Raw genomic sequence first — 24,271 nt, 5'->3', positions numbered from 1 at the left:
TAATGTTAAAATATCTAGAAATTAGTCCATAAAGCATTAAGTACTCAAAAGGCTAGACTTCTGGCAAGAATGAGTGTTATAATATGGGAAATATATTTAAGTGTGTTTTTACAGACGTCAGTATTTATGATTGAAAATCAACAATTACTATATATTATATCACCTCAATATTAACAGCTATGTACCACTTCAGATCGTCCAAAACATTTCCTTGTTCTTTCATTCTCATATTCATACAGACGACATTGGTCTTCAAATTTATAACAGGCCATCTACATGGCTGAGGGGAAGAGTGGTCGTCCTCCAACCTAAAGGTCGGCGGTTCAATCCCCAGTCTGAACCATCTGCATGCTGAAGTGTCCTCGGGCAAGATGCTGAACCCTCAATAGCCCCCCATAGAATAACAAAGTGCTGCAAGTAGCTGCACTGTATGAATGTGTGTGTGAATGTGAAACTGTACTGTAAAGCACGTTGAGTGGTCATCATCAGACTAGAAAAGCGCTATATGAATACAAATCCATTTAATGTATTTTAACTTTTGATATTTGTAATTTAACGTATGTTTTAAATGTTTTGATATTGGTATTGTAATGTATGTTTTAAATGTTTGATATCTGTATGTATGTCTTAAATGTGGACCCCATTAAAAGTAGCTTAGGGTTAGGGTAGAGCTAATGGGGATCCTTCTAAATAAACAAAATAAACAAATGCTGCTAAAACCTTTATCCTGATGATGTTTTCCTACACTTGACATCTATTGCTCTTCTGTCCGTCCTGGGAGACAGATCCTCACATGAGTCTCTCTGAGGTTTCTACGTATTTGTACCTGTTAAAAGTGTTTTTAGTAGTTTGTCCTGACTCTTGCTGAGGGTTAAGAACAGAGGATACTTCACCATGTTAAAGCCCATTTGCACTAACTGTTACTTTTTTTACTTCTGTATTATCCCTCCTATAGTGTATTCATATTTATATTTATTTTTATTTTTATCCTGCTCATAGTGTATCTATCGTCCTTATATCTCACAACTCCTGTTAATACTGTAATATTCCATATATATTTCCTTCTGTACAGATCTTATTTATTTACATTTTCACTTTAATATGCATAATACTCTGCACTTTTACTGCCTTTTTTTGCACTTCTGGTTAGATGCTAAACTGTATTTCGTTGTATATGTACTTGTACTGTGCAATGACAATAAAGTTGAATCTAATCTAATCTAATCTATGAGAAAAATTGTGATATGGAAATATGGGCTATACGAATAACATTTGATTGATTGATTGATTAATTGATTGATTGATTGAGGGCACAAAGGTCAAACCCGGTCCTGTGGCCCCCCCTGCGTCCGGCCCTGGGGGGACCCTGTAGGTGACGTAGGAGGTGAGTGGGCCGGTCCTCGCCCCCCCCCACAGGTGCATTGCTGCACCGGTCACGTGTGGACCCGCCTCCTATAAAGCTCAGCCAAAAGTCAGCGCTCCTCTTCTTCCACCAGGAGAGAGGAGGAAGAGGAGGAGGAGGAGGAGGCAGCGGAGGAGCCGGAAAGCGAAACCACCGCGGACATGATCCACCGGTGAGAGGAGAACCAAGCTGTCGGTAACCGGATCTGGAGCTCGGTTCCGGGGGAGAAGATCCAGGTGAGTCCCCCCCCCCCCCTTCCATCCAGCTGTGCGTCAGCGATTTTCACTGTGCATGTGCGTGTGCGTCTCTACCGGCGACTTCAGCTGCACGAACTCGACTCATCTATAATTTACAATCCTCGGTCAGTCAGTCAGTCAGTCTGCAGCCCGGTGTGGACACTGTCCCCCGGGGTGATTGGATCAGGTAGAGACAGTGCGTGTGCGTGTGTGCAAAGTGCAGCCGAGGATCCAGGTTCTCTTATCACCGGATAACAGCCTCCATTGAAACACTCCAACTCTCATGCAACGCACATTAAAGCAGGTTTATTAGATCTGAGCCCTAATGGCGCCTGGTGGTTCTGCAGCTGCTCGTTCTGCACCGGGAAGTCAAGTGCGACACCGGGAGCAGATCGGGTCTCACCACACGCACACGCACACGCACACTCCACTTTTATGATTTAGTGCATTGACTGTTTGTCCCTCCACAGCTTCCATAGGCTGCAGCAGCAGTGAGGCAGCTCCGTGCGCACCGGAGAGAGAGAGAGAGAGAGCAAGAGAGAGAGAGAGAGAGAGAGTCCAGGAGCAGCGAGGGGAGCCCCGGCCTGAAGCACTGCAGGAGGAGCAGAGGAGAGAGAGGGAAGGAGAGGACACCAGAGCAGGAGCAGAAGGAGGTGAAGGAGCAGGAGCAGGAGGTGAAGGAGGAGGAGGAGCAGAGGAGACCACAGGAGCAGCAGCAGGAGGAGCACAGGAGGAGCAGAGGAGGAGCAGAGGAGGACAAGAGAGAGAGAAGGAGAGGACACCAGAGCAGGAGGAGGAGGAGGTGAAAGAGGAGCAGGAGGAGGAGGAGGTGAAGAAGAAGGAGGAGGAGTAGCAGCCTGCGCACTTCACAGAGGAAGCATGACGGACTTCATCCAAACTGCGCACTGACTCCTGCAGGATGCTCCGCTGCAGCCTCCGGTGAACACGCACATCTGCAGGGATCCGACCCAAGCTGCGACACCCCCCCCCCCCCACCCACCCACTTCCCAAACCCCCCCACCCACTTCCTACCCCCCCCCCCCCCCACCCTTACCCCCTGCTGAGTGCCGTGGCCTGGCCGCGGACATGGGACATGTAAACACAAGCCGGGCTGGATTTTAAACCCCACGCACGTATCCTCCCACGTCCTCCCTCCTCCCTACTATCTCCTCCCGGGCCGTCCCGAGATGGAGTCGGAGACCACCACCCCCCCCGCCGCCGTGGAGCCCCCCATGCACAGCGTGCATGGCAGCAACCGGACCCGGCCGTCCTCCTACCGGGCGCTGCGCAGCGCCGTGAGCAGCCTGGCGCGCATCGACGACTTCAGCTGCGAGAAGATCGGAGCCGGCTTCTTCTCCGAGGTGTTCAAGGTGAGAGAGAGAGAGAGAGTGTGAGAGTGTGTGTGAGAGAGAGAGAGAGAGAGAGAGAGGGAGTCCTCATCGCACTGAGAAGTTCATGCATATGGTTGAGTTTTCATTTTTTTGGTGGGAAGTGCTCCAGATTAAGATTCAATGTGTCACATACTCCGGGTCGCCATGGAAACGCAGCATCCTTCCGGTCTGGGTTTGGTTATTTATGCTGATTAGACAAAGTGTGAAGTCAACTTGTTAACTTGACTCAACTTGAGATTCTCACCATCTCCAGAACCATGGCAACCAGAGCATCAGAATCAGAAGGTATTTATTGCCAAGTAGGTTTACACCTACCTGGAATTTGCTCTGGTTATTGGTGCAAACAATGAACATGGAAACATAAACACACAATAAATACACCACACATAAGAAGAACAATAATAATAATAAAAAACAATATATATTTACTGCTTATTAACTCACTTTTTCTAATATTTATACAAAGTAACATTTATTTAGACATAAACATATCGATATAAAAATACATAAAAGATAAAAGATATAAAAAGTGAAGTAAAAAGTGAAATGCAAAAACAGTGAACAGTGTCAAATTGCAATATGCAATGTAAGCAGTATAATATAATACAATATGTGTTAATTTAACTAGGGCTGGGCAAGTTAACTCGTTTTAATCGAGTTAACTCAAGTGATGAGTTAACTCGATTGTTTATCCGCCAATTATTTTCTTTTTTCCTGTTCTGCAGCAGTCAGCAACAGACTTTGACAAAATAAAAGCCTGACTTTCACAATAAAACAATAAATAATCAAACCTGAGTTAATGCGAGATAAAATAATTAATCGAGTTAACTCATCACTTGAGGTAACTCAATTGAAACGAGTTAACTTGCCCAGCCCTAAATTTAACACATCCTTGAGGTGTGGAGGTAGGGGGTCCCGGGCCTTGTTGATAAGGCCAACATCCCAGACTCAGCACCAATAAGAAGCCGGCAATGGTGTATATTTGATATTCTGACAGGCATCACTTCACCTCCTCCTCGTCCCCTCTCCTCCTCCACACGTGTTTGTGTCCAGCCTTGCACAACATGTGGGTCACTGCAGTGTGTTGTGTTGTGGTGTGTAAGTGGATACACTCAGGACGGGTAGATCCTGGCACACGTGCAGGTAACCCTACACTCAGGTCTCTACTGGGACCAGCAGCTCTTTGTCACTGGTTTGGAGACTGGGAGCCCGGGGAAGCCTCATTAGAGACGGGTGGTCTCCTATCCTCCTGTGGTGGGAATCATCTCTGAGAAGAGAGCTTGTTTTAAAGGATAATGATTATTAATTTGTTTATGATGGTTTCATCTCGAGCACTATTGGGTTTAATTGATCATTTGTATGCTTGGATAGTTTTTGTAATATTTCCTCTTTTATTTTGCTTATATTTATTGTTTTGTGGCTTATTTTTTATATTGGTGTGTTTCCTTTTTTACATCTTTACAGTCACAATTTGATTTAAGGATGATTTACTTCATTTAGCTGAATATGGAGTATTCAGGACGGACACTGTGATATAATGACTTTCTCTCTGGTCATAAATAACAGGCTGAACTCTGCATCGGGGGGGGGGGTTGGAGGCGGGTTTGATGACAGATTAACGGTCTCACTAAACGTCTGGGTACCAAAGTCAAGTCTCCTGAGTCGCTCCAGTAATTATCATCATGTCGTGTGTTTAGTCTGACTCTTCACTTCAAACTGTAATTCCCTCAAAATCCAAAATAGGAGATTATTAGCAGCATCGTGGGAGCAAGGCCGAGACTCGCAGGACTACATGTGACCTGTTGGTGGTTTATTATTTATCCCCCCCCCCTCTCCTGCTTCCTCTTTATGTACGGAGCTGTTTGCTTTATGGGTTTGAAGCCGAGTTTGTGATAAGTGGGTCTAAGGTGACGACTTCACTGGGAAAATAAACAGGGAATTTCCACGTTTTGATTTACGGGAAATTGGCTCATTTCTGACGCTGTGGCTTGAAATGATATTACTTTCAGAAATAGATGCAGATTAGATTTCATCCATGCTCATAATTATTGTCATAAATCACAGCAAGCAACGATCTTTATCTCTCGACACCTTTCGGGAAAACGTGTCCGGTATACCTTTTTTCGGAGTTTGTATTTTACATATGTTGTTTTGTGATCCACTTTGAATGTTTGGCGTTAATGAGAAAGATACTGTAACATGCAAAGATTAAACTTGGCAGCATAGAAGAGTCATATTCCTTTCTGTCAACAGTAATTCATAGATATCGAGAGATGGTGGATTTACAGGACTGGGACATTTCATCCATTTAAAGTTAAAACCTGCTCTCTGAACAATCTGGTCTTAAAACTACACGACCGAGTCGACCCTCCACTTGTTGTATCCTCTTTTCTTTTGCCCTCCAGAAGCCACTCCCTCCGCTTTGCCCTTTGAATGACCAATGAACATGCAAATGTGACCATGTTTACAACTGGCACTTAGGTTTGGATCAACTCGCCCTTTTTAATCGAGCCATAAAAATGCAAAAATGTATCCGCAGTTATCAGTCCCACATTAAAAAGGTTGTTGACTGAGCGACTGTTCGTGGATCCTGTTTCAGTTCAGAGGAAACGGCTTCAAGTTCTGCTGAGAAACCTCTCCCAGGTTTTTTGTTGATTAGATTCGACGTGAACTGAAGAAGTGTGTATGTTGTGAGCACTTTACATTCAGGCTTTGAAATGGACGTCCTGCTCTGGGCTACAAAGGATCTGGCCTCCTGCCGGTTGTGTGTGTGTGTGTGTGTGGAGCTTCAGTCCTCAGTGCAGATCAATGGCGGCGCTCTGCAGGCAGACATTCACCTCTGATTGTGCAACCCTGCAAGAAACACAAAATAAAAGTGCAAGACAAAAAACGCGGGGGAAAGGAAGGCAACATGCGTGTCGAGACAAATCCTTCAGGTGTTGTTTTTCATCTTTAATATGCTCAGAGGGAGTTCATGGTGTGTGTGTGTGTGTGTCTGTGTGTGTGTGTGTGAGCAGCTTTGGCCTTGTGAGACTCCTGTTTTGGTCTGTTTGCATGTTTTTGAAAGCTCGAGCAATAAAACCACTCAGAAAGAAATTGAACCAGTACTCACAGGAAGTTCTAATTGTCTGTTTTGTTTTTTTTAAAACACGATGGTTTAATTGCTAATTTGATTTCTGTGTTAGTGCGTCATTTTCCAGCTGTTCCCCTCCTGATTATAGATGTTATATTTGCTAACGCAGATAGCACCTGCTTTTCTAGGAAGCAGGAAACACAGAACAGGCCTCTTATCCCATTTGTTTCTCATTTGTCTCCATCATTTACATGAGACATGAAGATCTCATGACGGTGTTTTCAGAAGCCAGGAGAGCGTCACCGTCCGGTCAGAGACAACATCAGAACCTAAAGTCTCACCTGTGGGTCCATATCGGTCTTTAGGACCCCCGACGACATGGATATGAGCTTAAATATAGTAGAAAATATATTAAAACTAAATGTAAAATAACAAATGTGGACCAAATATCTCAAAACAATATCTCTAGCTACACAGACTTCTGAAATGCGTCTCAAAGAAGTGGTTTCACCATTTTGGAAATCAGTTATTGACTTTCCTGTCAGAAGCTGGGTGAGAAGATTGATCGTTGTCTGTATGCTAAAGCTTATTAATTAACATATCTTTTTTTAATCTGTACAAATGTGTAAAAGTAGCATGTTGTGGTTTTCAGGCTGTTTTGTTTTATTTACTTGAGGAATGAGCCAGGATAGACGTTACTGTATTTACAGTAAGCTAGCTAACGGCTAACTGCTAACGGCTAACGGTTGTTTGTTTTGGTGATTGTTGAAAAAAGAGGAAGCGGGAAATTATATTTGGAAAAGGCCACGTTTATATGAGTCATAGAATTTCTTAATATTGAAACTACTCGTCATGGAAATTGTCAAATCAGCTGTTATTAGTGTGGTGGTGGTGGGGGGGGGGGGGGGGGGTAAGCTTTATGTGATAATAAGTTGAAAGAGTAGTTGGATAAAGAGGATTAAAAACAGACAGAAGTCTCCAGAGGACAAATACTGTCAACATGATTGTGCATGTGTTGTGTGTGTGTGTGTGTGTGTGTGTGTGTGTGTGTGTGTGTGTGTGTGTGTGTGTGTGTGTGTGTGTGTGTGTGTGTGTGTGTGGGTGTGGGTGTGGGTGTGGGTGTGGGTGTGGGTGTGGGTGTGGGTGTGGGTGTGTGTGTGTGTGGTGTGTACAGTATGTGTGTCAGCATGTGTGTCAGCTGCTTGTGACACAACGGTAATGTGAAGGAGAAGCGTTGCCAAACACTGCTGTGGTGCCAGTGCTTTTGTGTGTGTGTGTCTGTCTGTGTGTGTGCCCGCGCATGTGTCTGTGTTGTGTGTATCTCGTTTTCATCTGCTGTCAACAACAGCGGCTTGGCAAAAGTCCATCAGGCTATTTAAATCATCACACGTCTTCTTCTAACCTGTCCTCTTACAAACTAATGAATTAAACTGTGATGATTTTAGTTTCATGTGTGAAAAAAAGTTGTATCTGGAAAACAAAACACATAACTTGTGTTGTGTTTTTGCTAATAAGTTTATTTTGATATATTGTCATTAGAGCTGCAGCTAATGAATAATTTAATTATCAGTTTATCTGAGGCTTAATTTTTAAATCCACTAAGGAGGTTATGACTGTATATGGGCAGAGAAGCTTTTGGAGTTTATTCGACTTAAGTGGCGAGATGAGTTTTTTTATTTATCATGTTTGGGAACTTCTTGACTGATGATGCAGAGATCCTGGGGGAAATGAGGTGAAATTGTTTTAAGTTTGTTTAATTGAATCATCAAAGTTGTTGCAGACTGAAGTATTTTGAGATGAGTAACTAAATACATGATGCATCAGAGGAAAAGAATGTGAATCTTTATTGGTTAAGGGTTCGGTTCAGCCGTGAATCTCTGCTTTAGAGACAGAGAGACTCCTTCGATCTGTCGATCTGCTGCAGCTTCTACTCCAGGAAGATAAAACGACAACAAAGGAGGGTGGAGGGAAAAAAAACGTACACAAACAAACCTCAGTCCATCATCAGCTGTCACCTTTGTGCGTATGATCAGTTTCAGCGCTGAGGATTAGGAGCCTGTGTGTGTGTGTGTGTGTGTGTGTGTGTGTGTGTGTGTCTGTGTGTTGCTGTTGGGTGGCGGTGGCGTTGGAATGGGCGAGCCAGTGCAGACTTGAACATCAGGGGCTTAGCGTAAGGACCTTTCCCTCATTATCCCTCGGCTCCCTCTCTCCAGTCGGGGCCTGCTCGCCTGCCATTCACTGTGCAGGTATGTGGTTGTGTTGATGTTCTGCACAGACACACAAACACAAGGAGTGCTGATGTGCCTGTCTTCACTTGAACCACCTTGTTTATCGCTTTTAAAAACTCTTTCAGCTGGACCCGGGATTGAAAAAGGGAAGTGTTGGGCAAGAGTTGCACAATTATCTATTTTCTGATCCTTCCTCCTCCTTCTCCTCCTCCTCCTCTCGTAGTTATCAGTGTTTTCACAAAGTGCATCTCCTCAGACGACTCGTGTTGTGTTTACATCGTCGCACAATGAGCGCTTCCTCCCGTCCACATGTTGTCAGTGTGGTCGTCTCGGGCTCCGACCTCGAGGAAAGCCACTCCCTTGTAATAGGGTAAACAAGCGGCTCAGTGTTTGCACGAGCGTCTCGCCAGTGTCACAAAGATTGTTGGATGTTTTTCTGGCGCAGCGGAGCTCGGCTGTTTTTATTGGCTCCGTCCCATCGAGCTTTGAAGAGTCAGTTCATTGAAACGCCAAAAAAACAAAACAGTGTTCATTTGAAGTCTCTGCCTCCAGCCCTGATGCAATGGAAATGGTCGTTTTTAAACTGTGGCTCATTTAGAAGTGGAATCTTTATCAGTTGAAACAGCATAATATTTGAATACACACACCAAACTTTCTGGAAAATTAAACTGAGGTGATAAGAACTTCCTAAAACGACAATTTATACATTTTAATTTGGTCCTCGTCCCATGAGTTAACATGGAGGAGGCTGTGTTTAGGGCGACAATGCAGCCATCCACCAGGGGGCGATCAAGATGTTTTACCTCTACTTTTAGGCAGCAGTCATGTTCTCCATCTTTTTATACAGTTTATGAATGAATCACGCTTCACCACACTGGATCCTACATTTCCCATAATGCAATGCTGCCCTGTAATTCAATTTTTACTTCCCAGGCATGGTAGTGATTCCATTTAGATTTTTTTTACTTTACCTCTTTAGAAATATTATATAGTAATATTTTGAGCTGTGAGTCGGATACAGATGTTTCTATAATTTAAAAAGCAACAGGATCGCTGTGGTCCTTAAATCTGTCAGCGGCTGTGAATGGATTGGAGTAATGGCAGAAAGATAAAAGTTAATGACACTGAAGAAGAAACTGTGTTTAATGTGGATTGGTCGTGTCGAGGTTTACAGCCAATCAGCTTAATAAGGTCAGAGCCGGCACCGAGGCGTCAGTGGAGTGAACCAGTGACCTGCTGCTGGGAAGCACACATCTCCATCTCCTCTCTCAAGTTTTTCCACGTGGTTACAAATAGTCCAGGCAAAGTAGCGTTTTCCGACCGACTAATTGTAAAAGAATTTTTTTCAGCATAGATTATTTCTATGAGGTGTCCAGAACAACATACTAAAAGTCCTAAGAAATCCTAGTTGAGGAAATATGTTTAATTCTCATCAATGTGTGCCAATAAGGCCCGGCAACAATACAGCCCAAAAGACTATTTTTTTCCTTTACTCCTATCAAAATAAAACTTTACACAATGAAAGCAGCCATGAAACGTAACATTTTTTGTATTACAAGTTTCTTTGAAAATGAATTTATGTATGTATTTGTAATACATATGAATGGTGTTTGCCTATGCAAATTAGGACATATTCAATAAGTGTGGAGCTCATGTGCTTGTCAAATTCATTTCAAAAGAAACTTGTAATACAAAAAATGTTACGTTTCATGGTTACTTTCATTGTGTAAAGTTTTGTTTTGATTGGAGTAAATGAAAAAAATAGTCTTTTTGGGGTGTATTGTTGCCGGGCCTTATTGGCACATTGATGAGAATTAAACATATTTCCTCATCTAGGATTTCTTAGGACTTTTAGTATGTTGTTCTGGACACCTCATACAAATGATCTATGCTGAAAAAAATTCTTTTACAATTACTTCTATTTTTGGCTCCAAAATGGGCTACTTTGCCTGGACTAAAATGAAGCCGCTTGTTGATGAGAAACCAAACGTGTATTCGTACATGTATGAACTCGAGGGGGGCGTGTCCAGCTCCGTGTTGGACTCTTCTCCTCCTCGTGCTGCGGTGGCGTTTCTGAACCAAATCGCCTGCACACGCTCTGCTCGCTCTGACACTCCCACTCTCTCCTTCACGCCATCACTGAGAGCCTCAGGCGATGGCTTGGGCCCCGAGTGGTTGTGTAGGAGAAATCATTTTCCCAGAGTGAGTGGAGTTCACCCCCTCAGGGACTTTACTCCCAGTCTCTTCTCACTCCAGCGTGACGCTCTGGTGTGAAATTGGCCGAGGTTTCCCCTGGTTGTGTCACAAATGCTGCGTCTGAGGCAAATTGTGGTTTAGTCCGGTTAAATCCTGCAGGAGTTGTGTATTTAATGAAGCTGATGTTACTGTTTGAGGAGCAGATCCTGTTTTATGTTGGGTAATTTTGAATATTTATTGTTGTATATCCTCACCACCGTTCATCTGCCTTCCCCAGTGTGCCTCATCTCAAAGTGAATGTAGATTTATGAAGGTGTATGTTCAGCTGCTGAAACGACAACAATGGCTCCTGCTGGTGGGAAGTGTGTGAAGTAACCATGACATCCATGTGGGGACAGGAGGCCTTCAGAGCTGACCCAGTGTCTCCAGGCAAAGTCATACGCGTGTGTGTTGGTTGTGTGTTGGTTGTGTGTGTGTGTTGGTTGTGTTGGTTGTGTGGTCACACCCCTGCTCTGCACCACTGCAGCAGCGTGTAATTTCTCCTGCAGAGAGTTTTTCGGTTTGTCTGAATCTCCGCTACAGGGTGAAAGTATGTGGACACCTGAAAAGTGTTTTACACACATACTCAAAGTCTTGGCCACATTCACGTAAACAGCATTTGGTCTGACTGTGTTTGGGAATACAGATATACATGAATAAAAGATAATGGGATTTTGTTTCCTCTACAACATTGTATTCCTGTCATTTATCGGAGTTATCAGAAAATGTGGAAAAATAACATTTCGGACTCATCTATAGTTTTCTAAAACCCCGGTTACATCTCTTTGCACAGAAACATTAATAAAACATCCTAATGCAAAAAGAATACACATAGATTCTTTCCATCTCTCATCTACAGCCTTACACTTTGTGAAACTGAAACTAAAGCTAATGGGATTCCTCCTCCTAATGTAATCTTCATGTATCGAGTTCGGAAAAGCTTTTAAATCCCAGATATGGAAAAAAACAAAACACAAACGTCTCTCTTGCCCTTATGTGCATCCTCATTCTGCAGTTTCAGACCAATCCTTCTCCTCCTCCTCCTCCTCCTCTTCCTCCTCTGTGCATCAGTCGACCACATCGGGCCGCCGGCTAATGACAGACATCGCTGCACATGTTGGCGGCGCCGAGCCAGAGCGCTGCCGTGACCTTTCCTCTGCTGACGGCAGGACTTTCCGAGGCCGAGGTCGTTTGAGCGAGAGCTTTAGGGAGTGTCCGAGCCTGTGAGCAGACGTCTGTCCTAGGTGCTGTGTGTGTATGTGTGTGTGTGTGTAGGCGGGGACATTCTCATTCCAGTGGCAAGTCTGTGGAGAAGACCAGAGAAGTGGTTGGCATGAAGTATGAAGTAATCTTCTTGTGTCCTCATTCCAGAGTTTTTAATAACACACCCACACACCTGAGAAAGTGTCACACCAAGCCTAAAATCATCAGCAGTTGGCTCACGCTTGCACTATAACCTGGGTGTGTGTCTGTGTGTGTGTGAGTCACCATGTGTGTGTACGTGTGTGTGTCATGTAACACTCCTCTCAAAAAGCAACAAGGCAGATGTGTGCAGAGGAGCTGCGGACAAGTGTGATGTAAATCCACAGTCGTGTTTGCCAGATAAATGTGTGTCAATAGAAGCAGGAGTGTGTGTCTGTGTTGTGGTGGTGTGTGTGTGTGTGTGGGGGGGGGGGTGGTGGTGGTCCTTATCTGCTACACAGCCTCATCCTCCGAGTTGTGTTAACGCATCGAGAGAAGCAGAGATTAGTCTGCACCGCCTCCACACTCCTGCTGGAGGTGTTTACATTTCTGCTCGGACTTCACACTTGCAAGATGAGCCTGCTACTGTACTGTGTGTGTGTGTGTGTGTGTGTGTGTGTGTGTGTGTGTGTGTGTGTGTGTGTGTGTGTGTGTGTGTGTGTGTGTGTGTGTGTGTGTGTGTGTGTGTGTGTGTGTGTGTGTGTGTGTGTGTGTGTGTGTGTGTGTGTGTGTGTGTGTGTGTGTGTGTGTCTGTGATTTACATGTGTGCGTCCATGCATGTGTGGCAGCACTTTGCTAAAGGCCGACGTCCTCAAGTGGATCTGTGGAGAAAGGATTTAGTGCTGCAGAGATGGAGTCTCATTGACTTGCTGTTAAGAGGTAGAGGGCCTTGCACATCCTCTGTGTGTGTTGTGTGTGTTGTGGGTCTGTGCGTGCATGTGTGTGTTAATGGCATTACTTGCTGCAGTCTAGTCTGGTCTCTAATTGGCTTTGTGTTTTTTTTCCATCACCACTCTGAGCCACTGAGATGCAGGCCAGTGTCACACGGACTTCAGCCCCCACAGCTGTGACTTCAGACCTCCGTCACTCACACACACACACACACACACACACACACACACACACACACACACACACACACACACACACACACACCCTCATGTCTGTCGTTACACTCTCACGTAACTAATGAAGACACAACCTGAAACCCTCCAGTGCCACTTCAACTTTATTAATAGCTCGTAGGAAATGTTTGTGCAGTAAAAGTCTGATTCCTGGTCCAGTGTCATCACCTCAAAACCAAAACAACAGGTTAGCAACAAGCTGTCACTCCAGTTGATTGACAGGTCTGTTAATTAGAGCAGCACTTGTAATTAGAGCCTCACTGATGTGGCTCTTTTGGTTTGAGGGATTAAAAGATCCTGATACTGATATTCCACTTAATGGGATTTAGCTCAGATGCATATTCGTAGCTTTGTATTGTTTGATTCTGATTTGTTTTTATCGGGTTTAGTGTTTAATTCTGGCTTTTCTTTGTTTTTCATATATCAGCCGTAGTGTTTTGTGGATTGTATGATGCATATGAATTATCCATAGATATTTCTATATAAGATCATTTTATTTTTAGAACTCTACGGATTATTAAATAAATCAATAAATTCAAGTCTTATCATTCAAGTCAAGATAGTTATAATTTTCAGGGTCAAAGCAAATTACAGATCAGCCCCTTCAACAGGTTGAATTTCAAAATTACTAATAATTTAAGAATACTTAGACAATTTAACCACACATCACTGCTTTTCTCACATACTTTTTCTTTTAGAAGTTTATTCAGGCAAACACGCCTGTGGGGGGGGAGCATGTCGCGTCTCCATGGTAACCACACCAGGCGGAGACTCTGTCTGGGCAGAGAAGCGGCCAAAGCAAATAAAGAAGAACTCAGCTGACTCCCTACTAATATTAATATGTCATCAGTGTGTGGTGGTTTAATCATGTGATTGTGTGTTTTTGTATTAAATGGTCATTAATCCGGAGCTGCAGGCCTGTTCTGTCCTGATGGTAAACATCCTCCTGGGCTGTTTTGAATGGAGCTTCCCATCGACTGTTATGTTTCTGTGGGAAGTGGAACGAGCAATAAATCGAGTCCAGAGGGTTTGAGTTGCATCATCACCCCAACTGACCCGTTTCTACACAAACTGTGCTGAGCTGGCACTTTTGAGAATCTCTTCCTCTTGTGAATCGTTCCAGTCGATCAAAATAACTTATTTGTTGTGTTTTTAATGTGTGATCCAGGTGCAGCATCGTGTGTCGGGTCAGGTCATGGCCCTGAAGATGAACATCCTGGCCAGCAACAGAGCCAACATGCTCAGGGAGGTGCAGCTCATGAACCGACTGTCCCACCCCAACATACTCAGGTACCTGAAACCTTTCCCCTTCCTGTGATGGATCTGTTTCGTCTGGTTCTCGTCTCTGTGCATCTAAAAGCTGTTTTTCCTCCTTGTTGATAAAGTGTGCGTCTGCTCCTCCTCCAGGTTTATAGGCGTGTGTGTGCACGAGGGGCAGCTCCACGCTCTCACTGAGGTAAGACGCTGTTAATCTGCTGCAAGATGTTCAGGATTTTATTCATTATGAATAGAAAGTTGCTTTTATTTCTTCGAACAAGATGCTTAAAGTTCAAGTAAATCTGTCACGAGTAAAAGATCTCATCAAAACATTTAATGATTCAACTTTTAAGACTTTCTGAGATCATGTCCCTAAAAACCCTGTTATCTCGACCACTTATCCTTTGAGGGTCGCTGGGGGGGTGGAGCCAATCCCAGCTGACGTTAGAGAGCGAGAGGCAGGGTTAAGGTCGTCTTAAGTGAAATATAGAAACAACCGGAATCATTATTATTTTTATCAAGTCACTTCTCAGATCACGGGTGAAAATTCTCCTCTGTTGCTAGCTCAGACCTATTTGCAGAAATGTCATTACTATGCACTCTTCCTGTAAAATAACTGGTGGCTCAGGAGGTAGAGCGGGTCGTCCATTCTGAAGTGCCCTTGGGCAAAATACTGAATCCCCAAATTCCCCTTGAGATGAATGGTTTGTGATTAGAAGAAGAGCAGCGTATAGAAGAGCTGTGTGACTGTGACCTGTCCTGTAAAGAGCTTGGAGTGGTGGATGAGACTGGGAAAGCTCAATACGCTCTGCGACCGACAGATGAGACCCGGGTCGGACACCTGTGATGGGTTGACCTGACGTTGCCGTGGTAACCGAGCAGTGAAAAGGAGAGCGATCGGCAGATAAGACGGCGACTCGATGCTCTGACGCCTGAACTCCTCTTTTCATTAGGTTGTCATTGATCCAAGAGGTCGGCAGCTTTCACAAAGTCACTGAAAAATAAGTGGTTTTATTATTATTCATTGGTAAAATGATGAGTTTCCTTGGATCACTCGGAGAAAGCTGTTCTATTAAACCCTACAAACAGTAGAATATAGATTGAGCAGACGTGTGAGTGAAATATCAGCTGGGATTATCACCTTAAGGGGCCTTACTTTAATACTTCAAGTCCCAAGTCAGTCTGAGCATCATTTTGATAATCCCATTCAAAACCATGTTGCCGATAATCATGGTAATATAGGTCCCAGTTCCCCCACACAATATCTGAAGCAGCTCTCTGATATGAAACACAGTTTATAAATGTGACGCTCACTGAGCCGGAGTAATAATCCTCTTGTGTTTGTCCCGATGCTCCAGTTCATCAACGGCGGGAACCTGGAGCAGCTGCTGGGAAGCAACGTGTACCTGTCGTGGAGCGTGCGCCTCAGCCTGGCGCTGGACATCGCCCGCGGGCTGCAGTATCTGCACAGCAAGGGCATCTTCCACCGGGACCTCACCTCCAAGGTAACGTGCACATGTACAGTACACACACATACAGTACACACACACTCATGCATCACTGAACACCTGCAGACTCGGGCTCCACTGGGACTCTGTTCCTAAGGCAGCGATACATACATCTATGTATGTGTTACATGCACTAATGCACATTTAGCTGCAGTCACTTTACATGTTCCAACACAAGCTGAGGTGGAAACATTTCAACTTGGGTCAAGTGATGCAAGATTCCTTGATCTGCACCAGAAACATAATGTGTTGAGTAGTTTCTGAATCTTACTACAAACAAACTTTGAAGTAAAGTAGATGTTTTGAAACCGAGCAGTCACATCTACAAATGAAAAGCTGATATCCTGTAAACTGCTTTACACTTGCGAATCAGATTTGACTTGCAGTCGTGGTCACATGATGCTAAGAAGTAGAAGTTGTGAAATAATCCCCTCAATGTTTTAAAACACAGCAAATCCACTCATTTCTGATGCATGTTTGGAAAGCGAGCTGGAGATTACATCACCGCTGAAACACCCGGTACTAAAGTGACATGTGTGACCTCTGTGACCCCGTGTGCAGAACTGCCTGGTGCGCTGGGAGAGCGGCGTGTGCTCGGCCGTGGTGGGAGACTTTGGCCTGGCGGAGAAAATCCCAGATTACAGGTCAGTCCCACAACGGCCCATTCATCAGAGCCTCTATCAACACGCTGTGATTAGATAAGTCCGGCTCGATAACATTCCTCTGCTCCTCTCCTTCCCGGTTATCTCTCGTATCTCTCTGAGCAAAGTGCTTCTCCTTCCTGAGTCACAGCGACGAGAACTCACTCCGTCACCTTTTCCACAGTTTGTGGTTAATCCTCCGTCTTCTCGCTCTCTGTGGAACGATTCTCACTCGCGGAGGAGGTCGGACAAACAGCAGCTCGACTCGGAGGTGTTGTCAAAGTGGAATCTGCAGCTCGAACCCCTCGGCCTCCTCCCGTGTGTTCGCAGCTGCGTGTTCCTCCTCAACATGCAGCTGACATTTATGTGGCGTGTTTTTATTCTCCGCCATCAATTCACCGCCGGCCTGAGCTTGACCATAAATGACAACGCTCCTCTGACGTGTGCGTTTTGTCTCCTTCAGCTGGTTTTCCTGTGACGACACGTCTCAGTGTGGGATGATCACATTCTTGTCTTCGCTGGGGGAAATATTCCACTGGAAAAAGTCCTGAATTGGAATTTTTATCAATGCAAAAGGTTCATCTGTAAAGCCGGCGGCTAAAGTAGAATGAGAAGTGTGAGTGTGGAGAGGCCTTAATAGTCCAGGCAAAGTAGCCCATTTTGGAGCCAAAAATAGAAGTAATTGTAAAAGAATTTTTTTCAGCATAGATTATTGCTATGAGGTGTCCAGAACAACATACTAAAAGTCCTAAGAAATCCTAGTTGAGGAAATATGTTTAATTCTCATCAATGTGTGCCAATAAGGCCCGGCAACAATACACCCCAAAAAGACTATTTTTTTCCTTTACTCCTATCAAAATGAAACTTTACACAATGAAAGTAACCATGAAACGTAACATTTTTTGTATTACAAGTTTCTTTGAAAATGAATTTATGTATGTATTTGTAATACATATGAATGGTGTTTGCCTATGCAAATTAGGACATATTCAATAAGTTTGGAGCTCATGTGCTTGTCAAATTCATTTCAAAAGAAACTTGTAATACAAAAAATGTTACGTTTCATGGTTACTTTCATTGTGTAAAGTTTTATTTTGATTGGAGTAAAGGAAAAAAATAGTCTTTTTGGGGTGTATTGTTGCCGGGCCTTATTGGCACACATTGATGAGAATTAAATATATTTCCTCAACTAGGATTTCTTAGGACTTTTAGTATGTTGTTCTGGACACCTCATAGAAATAATCTATGCTGAAAAAAATTATTTTACAATTAGTCGGTCGTAAAACGCTACTTTGCCTGGACTATAAGGATCTGCTTCAGTATTAAACTGGTAGTTTTTGAACCTGCAGACAATCAGCTCAACACAAAGCAATGAAATCATAATCTCCTTTCTGAGGTTTTATTACTTCCTACTGAACTTGATGCACAATTGTAATCATAAAAACCACATTTTTCTTTGCGTGTGTGTCACTGTTGCATTCCTGCACCTGTCCGATATGACTCCTCTGTTTGCTCCAGCCTCTCTCTCTCTCTCCCTCTCTCGCTCCCTCCCTCTCTTTCCCTCTCTCCTCTCTCTCTCTCTCAAGCAGCTGGTGATTGTAGTTTTCTCTCACTTCCGAGTTCATGTTTGCTTTTTCATTCCAGTCAAACACGGGGATATCCTGTGGCAGAGAATGGATGATGTTGACACGTATTGAATGTGTGTGTGTTTTGTGTTAGTGCTGCCACTGTGCTTGTGGCATGGAAAGGAAGGGAGGAAGGGAGGGAAGGAAGGAGGGAAGGAGAGGAGATGGCGGGGGTTTAGGAAAAGCACTCCAAATAAGGTCAAACTATTCCAGTCGTCCTCCAGCTCTCTGTCGTGCTGGATCTCTCTCTCGGCCGCTCGTATAACAAGTCACTCTTATCCTTCACCCTCCCGTGCTTCCTCCTCTGTTTCCCCCTTTCTTAAGTCTTGTTCTATTCTGAGTTTTCTCTCTCTGCTGATTCCTGCTCTCGCTCCACTCCTCCACATGTTGTTTACGTTGGGAGCCTCTCTCTCTCGCTTCTCCCTCTGCCATCCCGTGGTTGTTGTAAATTTGCAGTATCATAGCCCACAGTAGCAGATGGAAATAGCCCGGAGAGGAAGTAACTGCCAGCAGGGTGTGTGTGTGTGTGTGTTTGTGGGTGTGTGTTTGTGTGCGAGTGCAGATGTGTGTGCAGGCACGTCGTCCTTGCACATTCTTGGGTTCCTTCCTTTTTTTTTTTTTATTCGGTTAAATTTCACAACCATATCTCCAGATAACTGAACAACACTGCGGTTTCTAAGATAAAAAGGAAGTTTGAACCGACACCGAGCAGTTTCTCCTCAGAGAGCCAGTGCTTAGGTGCTTTGAAAAAACAAAGACACAATGAAAAGCATTAAAATCCTGCGTGTTAAGTCGATTAAATCATTAAGAATCAAATGTGTTTGTTAGAAATGGTTTGTTGTCGTAAACAAAAACATTTTATTTCAGGTTGTTTTAGATGAACCTCAATAAAAACTATTCTAAAACGTCGGTGTGTTGTTGTTGACTTTTCTGTGATAATTTCATATTCAGTCACATTTTAATTGATTTAGAAACATTATTATTCTAACGCTGATCTTTGATACTTGGATCCTTTCAAACTTGGATCCTCTAAGTGCTCATTTCCTGTTTCCTTTTATTTGTTTAATTTATATTTTTATTGCCTCTATTCTCTATCATGAAGCCTTTTCTACTTTATGTAAAGTGCTTTGAGTTCCATTATTGATAAACTGTGTGTTTCCTTCTCTCCTCCTTCCTCCATCCATCCTCTTCCCTTCAGTGAGGATGAAGACCAGGAGCCCCTGGCCGTGGTCGGCTCCCCCTACTGGATGGCCCCGGAGGTTCTCCGAGGAGAAGTCTACAATGAGAAGGTAACGACAGATCCCTGCCTTCATCGATGTGCAGCTGCAGGTCCAAGGTCCACAGTGGGTGTGACGTGATGATAGCCGCTCAAAGAACGGAAGCCGAGCGACAAATATTTAATAATTCAGTTATGTGTCACAAAAGCAAACAGGGATTTCGTGAGTAATTTAATTGCATAAGAGCTGCTCGTCCTGCGAGGGGTTAATGGTATTTCTCTGTGTAGCTTGGTGGAAATCCTCATTACGTCTGTTGTATTTAAGTGATTATTATATTGTTCAAGTTTTATTGAGCAGTTGCAAAATATTGTTTTCAGACCTTTGTGTCTAAATAATAGTCAAGCATATGTAAGTGAAACCAGAGAGAAAGTAAAGACTAAATATTAGTTTCTTTTCCTGCATTTTTTGGGGAGACAAATTTGAGAAAATGTAAGATCCAGAATTAACGATAGACATAAATATGTGAAGTCACCCTTTAACTATGATATTTTTTTGTGTGTCTTGTCTTCATCTTCCTCCTCTCCTCTTCCTCCCTCTGCGCAGGTGGACGTGTTTGCGTTCGGGATCATCCTGTGTGAGGTCATCGCGAGGATACAGGCCGACCCTGACATCCTGCCACGCGCCGAGGTACGGACCATGCCCCCCCTCCTCTTCCTCCTCCTCCTCTTCATCACATACTCATTTCATTAAGCCGCTGGTTATATAACCGTCCGACCTTGTGTGGAAAGATGATTAGAATAAAAGACCTGTTGTTAAAGGAAGTTGAGTTTGCAGGACCGAGAATCACATGACTTAATACTGTAACTGCTGAGGGCTCAAACTTAAGTGATGACCTCTTTATGATCCCAGTTATGTGCATTTAAAGCAATAACATGTTGATTTTACTGAGCAACAGCGCCCTCTGCAGTCGTGTGTGGGGATGGATTCTGTTGACTGCTTAGTCCCACTCACTGAACTCAAACCCAACTGAACTGTGGGTATTATCCATGATCCTCAGCTTCCTGAACACAGTGGAGCTGTTGGTTCACTCACTGTAGTTTTGTGTTTTATAATAACCGGTGTAGACCGGACACGGGATCCGTTGAACTCTGATTCAAAGCTTTGAAGTTCTAACAGAAGCTTCTCTCCCTCTCGTGTCCGTTGAATAATTCAGCAGCTTCGTCGTCTCATTCATCTCGACATCAAACGAAAAGCTGATGCAAAAAGATATATATTTTATGCTGTGTGATTTTGAGAAACAAATTTACAAGCACAAAGAAAAAAAGCCCCGGGGGAAACATTCGTACAGACGTGAATCTAAACCCTGGTGTTGTTCTCTTTGTGTCTCTGCAGGACTTTGGTCTGGACGTTGAGGCCTTTCAGCAGATGGTCGGCGACTGTCCCTCTGATTTCCTGGAACTGGCCGTTACCTGCTGTAATGTAAGAAACTCCCGTCACTCATTTCTGGTTTATTCCCCCCCGGTCGTCTCCCATTGTTCATTCTGCAGCTCACAGGGTTCCCACAGTCATGGAAAACCTGGAAAACTCATGGAATTTTAAAATGTGTTTTTCCAGGCCTGGAAAAGTCATGGAAAAAAATAATCTCCCAAAAGTTTTGGAAAAGTCATGGAAATTTGTTATATTCATATTTTCATGTCGTTCATTTTAGGGATGGGCATAATTAATAGACGATCGATTAATTGATAATTAAGAATTTCGTTTTCATCGATGAAAACTATTTTATTCTATTTTCCCTGCATTTTAATATAGCCTATAAATAGTGAGTTTTAATATAAAAATATTAATGATTAATCGAAAATCGATCGTTAATTCTCCCAGCAATCGATTAAGACAATTTAATCGAATGCCCATCCCTAGTTAATTTATGCTGAGTTTTAAATAATTCATATACTTTAAAGAAATACGCTCAAAAAACGCTTTGTGTCATTTAAGGTATACTGTACGCCTTGGAATTCTCATTGTAAGTTTGAATACTACATTGTCACTTTTTCGCGTATACACCGAGATTTCACAAAATGTTCGGTCACGGAAATTTGGTTTAAAGTTATTGAAAAGTCATGGAAATCCATTGGTCAAAATGTGTATGAACCCTGAGCTCAGCTCCTCCCTCCTGGTTCAGTGTGTCTCTGTCTCTGTTGAGCTCTGTCTCCTTCGTCCACGATGCTCAGTGATTCTTTCTCTCCTTGTTAGATGTCTTCAAAGCTCCGTCCGTCCTTTTCCCAAATCGCAGAGGAGCTGGAGCGGAGGCAGGCGGAGAGGAAGCAGAAGGACGAGGTCAAAGGTCAGTCGTCTGTCGTCACCTGAGCGTCGATTCATTTTCCTGAAATGTTCCTTCATTTATTGTTATTGTTTTTCTCTTTTCAAAGCCGTCTCTCCAGCCGTCGGCCCCCTGCGGAGTTCCCTCTTCCGCCCGTCGGACCCCCGACTCTCCCGCAGCAAGTCGGACATGCTCCACCCCCAGGACACGCCCCCCTCCGTCCACCTGGCGCCCCCGGCCCGGGTCAACCCCTTCTCTCAGAGGGAGGACCTGAACGGCGGCAAGATCAAGCTGTTCGACACGCCCAGCAAGTCGGTCATCTCCCTGACCTTCACGCTGCCCCCCCCGCCGGACTGCGACGACCCCTCGGCCTCCGAGGCGGACGGCGTCAACCTGCACCGGCGGCACCGGCGCTGCCACTCGCTGCCGTGCACGCCGCCCCCCCACATCACGTCGGCGCCGAAGAGCGTCCTCACCGAGGAGGAGTCGCCGCCCGAGAGGAGAGGTGAGATAAATAGAGAGAGCTACGAAGACGCCCTGTCGGAGGGGAAGGAGGCGGAGCTGGCAGGAGACTCGGGTCTTCCTCTGTCTCTCGAGCCGCTGTCCCTCGACCAGGAGGATGAGGAGGAGAGAGAGGAGGAAGAGGAGGAGCCTATGGACTGCACCAGCTCTCCGGACACACAGGACGAAAGCACTTCCTCTCCGTACTCCGATCCCTCTCCTCCTCCCTCCCACTCCTCCACTCCCCTCCAGCCCTCCACCCCTCCCTTCTCTAACGGCTGGGGGTCCGCCATCTCCAACGGGCCCCCGTGCCTGCCCCCCCTCTCCTGTTTGGACAACAACAACGTGGTGGTCAGCCGGCCGCTGGGCTGGAGCAGCTCGACCCCGAACGCCGCCGCTGCTGCCGTCAACAACAACGGCTACCACTCCCCCGGAGACCCCGCCTCCGGCTCCTCCCCCTTCAGCAGCGGCCACTCCCTGGACCAGGAGGAGGTGGTCTCGTGTCCCGGCTGCTGCCTCGCCGGCCTCCGCTTCCCCTCGCTGTGTCTCCGGGCGCCCCCCCGCAGGAACCCCTACAAGAACCTGAACGGGGACCACGCGGCCTCTCGGGGGCTGCTCGGCCCGGGACCCAAGGGTCTGCCGCCCTCCCCTCACCCCCCCACCTCCACCACCAACACCACCACCACCAGCCGGGAGCCGGGCCTCGCCTTGCCGGGGGCGCAGACATAAGCTCCGCCTCCTCCACACCAAACACCCGGGTGGAGACTCCGAGAGCACCGAGAGATCTTCCCTGGAAGTGAAGCGGCTCTTCTTTGAATTTGCACATATTTGAACACAGCAATACTCTGCTTCTCCTCCAGGTGGTGGTGGTGGGACTGGGAGCTTGTTCCCTCTTGACTTTCTCTTGTGTGTGTGTCGCCCTCTGCTGGGCTGAGGGCGTCGGCTGTGCCTGCGTGGATGAGACCGACGAGACCGATTTTCCGCATGTGAACACTCGGGCGGGCGGGCGGGGGGGCGGTCGATTCCGATCCTGTGTATTTTTTTTGCAGATTGTCAAGATTCTTACGACTGATGACGACGCTGGAATGAGGAATGTTAAGCTTAGTGTTATTATTACTGTTGCAATGATTTGTTGATGTTTGGTGCTGTTTCTGAACGAACAGGCAGTTTTTGCTTTTGTGTCTTTAATTATCAAGGTGTATAGTGCACTGCTGAGAGTTATATATATGTGTGTGTGTGTGTGAATGTGTGTGTGTGTGTGTGTGTGAGTGAGAGCTGTACACCGACTCTTTTTGTTTCTGTATGATCTGTGTCCTCCCTCCTGGTGAAGCACTTCATCTGTATTACTGTTGTTAAAAAGGAAGCTGTTGATGTTATTATTACTTTTTGAGAATGAACGGTCGAAGACCTGCTTAAGAGATGTACAGATTCTTATTATTTAAACATGGCATTGAAATAAAATGATAGAATGCAGTGAAGTTGTCCGGACGTGGATCTGATTTCTACCTTTGCTGATGAAAAAAAAACACTCAACCGATGAAGATCTGGTGAATTTAATCAGAAGGTATTTATTGCCAAGTAGGTTTACACCTACCTGGAATCTGCTCTTGTTATTGGTGCATACAATGAAAATAGAAACATAAAAACACAATAAATACACCACACATAAGAAAAACAATTATAATAATAAAAAAACACTATATATTTAATCACTATTTACTCACTTTTTCTAATATTATTTATACAAGGTAGCATTTATTTAGACATAAACATATCTATATAAAAATATATAAAAGACAATGTGGTTTTGTAAGGAGACTGATTATCATTCCAGATAATTATTATTTATAAATGTCGGAATATAATCAACAAATACTGGATGAACACTTTTTACGAGAATAAAATCATAAAAGAAGTTGCAACTGTTAAAAGATTCGTTACATCTCTCTCTTCATATTTTCCTGTTTGAGGGTTTTAACTTCTAATAGTTTGAAACTTTTTGGTCAGAAAACAATCTTTAAATCTTCAGTTTATTGAAAACATGAGCAGATGAACCTTTTTTTTTTGAACAATGTTTTTTTATTAATTTCCAATAAGAACCTACAAGACACATTGACACATACCACACAAGTTGCACGATGAAATGCATGCGAACTTCACTGCATACACATACATACAAAAAAAAAAAAAAATACATAAATAAATAAATAAGATAAACACGCACACAAACATACATACCTACGTAAAATAATAACATTATAAATAAAATAAAAT

The 24,271-nt window shown here is 44.3% G+C and overlaps 1 protein-coding gene across 1 annotated transcript; it reads left to right on the top strand.

The window, feature by feature from the left end:
• Positions 1-2,847: 2,847 nt before the first annotated feature.
• tesk1b (testis associated actin remodelling kinase 1b) lies at positions 2,848-23,475 on the top strand. The gene is made up of 10 exons (XM_061066069.1): positions 2,848-3,008; positions 14,100-14,221; positions 14,339-14,387; positions 15,547-15,693; positions 16,258-16,340; positions 19,161-19,251; positions 19,783-19,866; positions 20,572-20,658; positions 21,430-21,520; positions 21,606-23,475. Exons 1-10 carry the CDS (start codon positions 2,871-2,873, stop codon positions 22,724-22,726), a joined length of 2,013 nt encoding a protein of 670 aa, XP_060922052.1. The 5' UTR covers positions 2,848-2,870; the 3' UTR covers positions 22,727-23,475.
• Positions 23,476-24,271: the final 796 nt, after the last annotated feature.

Source organism: Limanda limanda, chromosome 22 (assembly GCF_963576545.1).
Source record: "Limanda limanda chromosome 22, fLimLim1.1, whole genome shotgun sequence".
Lineage (NCBI taxonomy): Eukaryota > Metazoa > Chordata > Actinopteri > Pleuronectiformes > Pleuronectidae > Limanda > Limanda limanda.
Note: the sequence above shows the minus strand (reverse complement) of the source record. Positions and strands in the feature narration are given on the sequence as shown.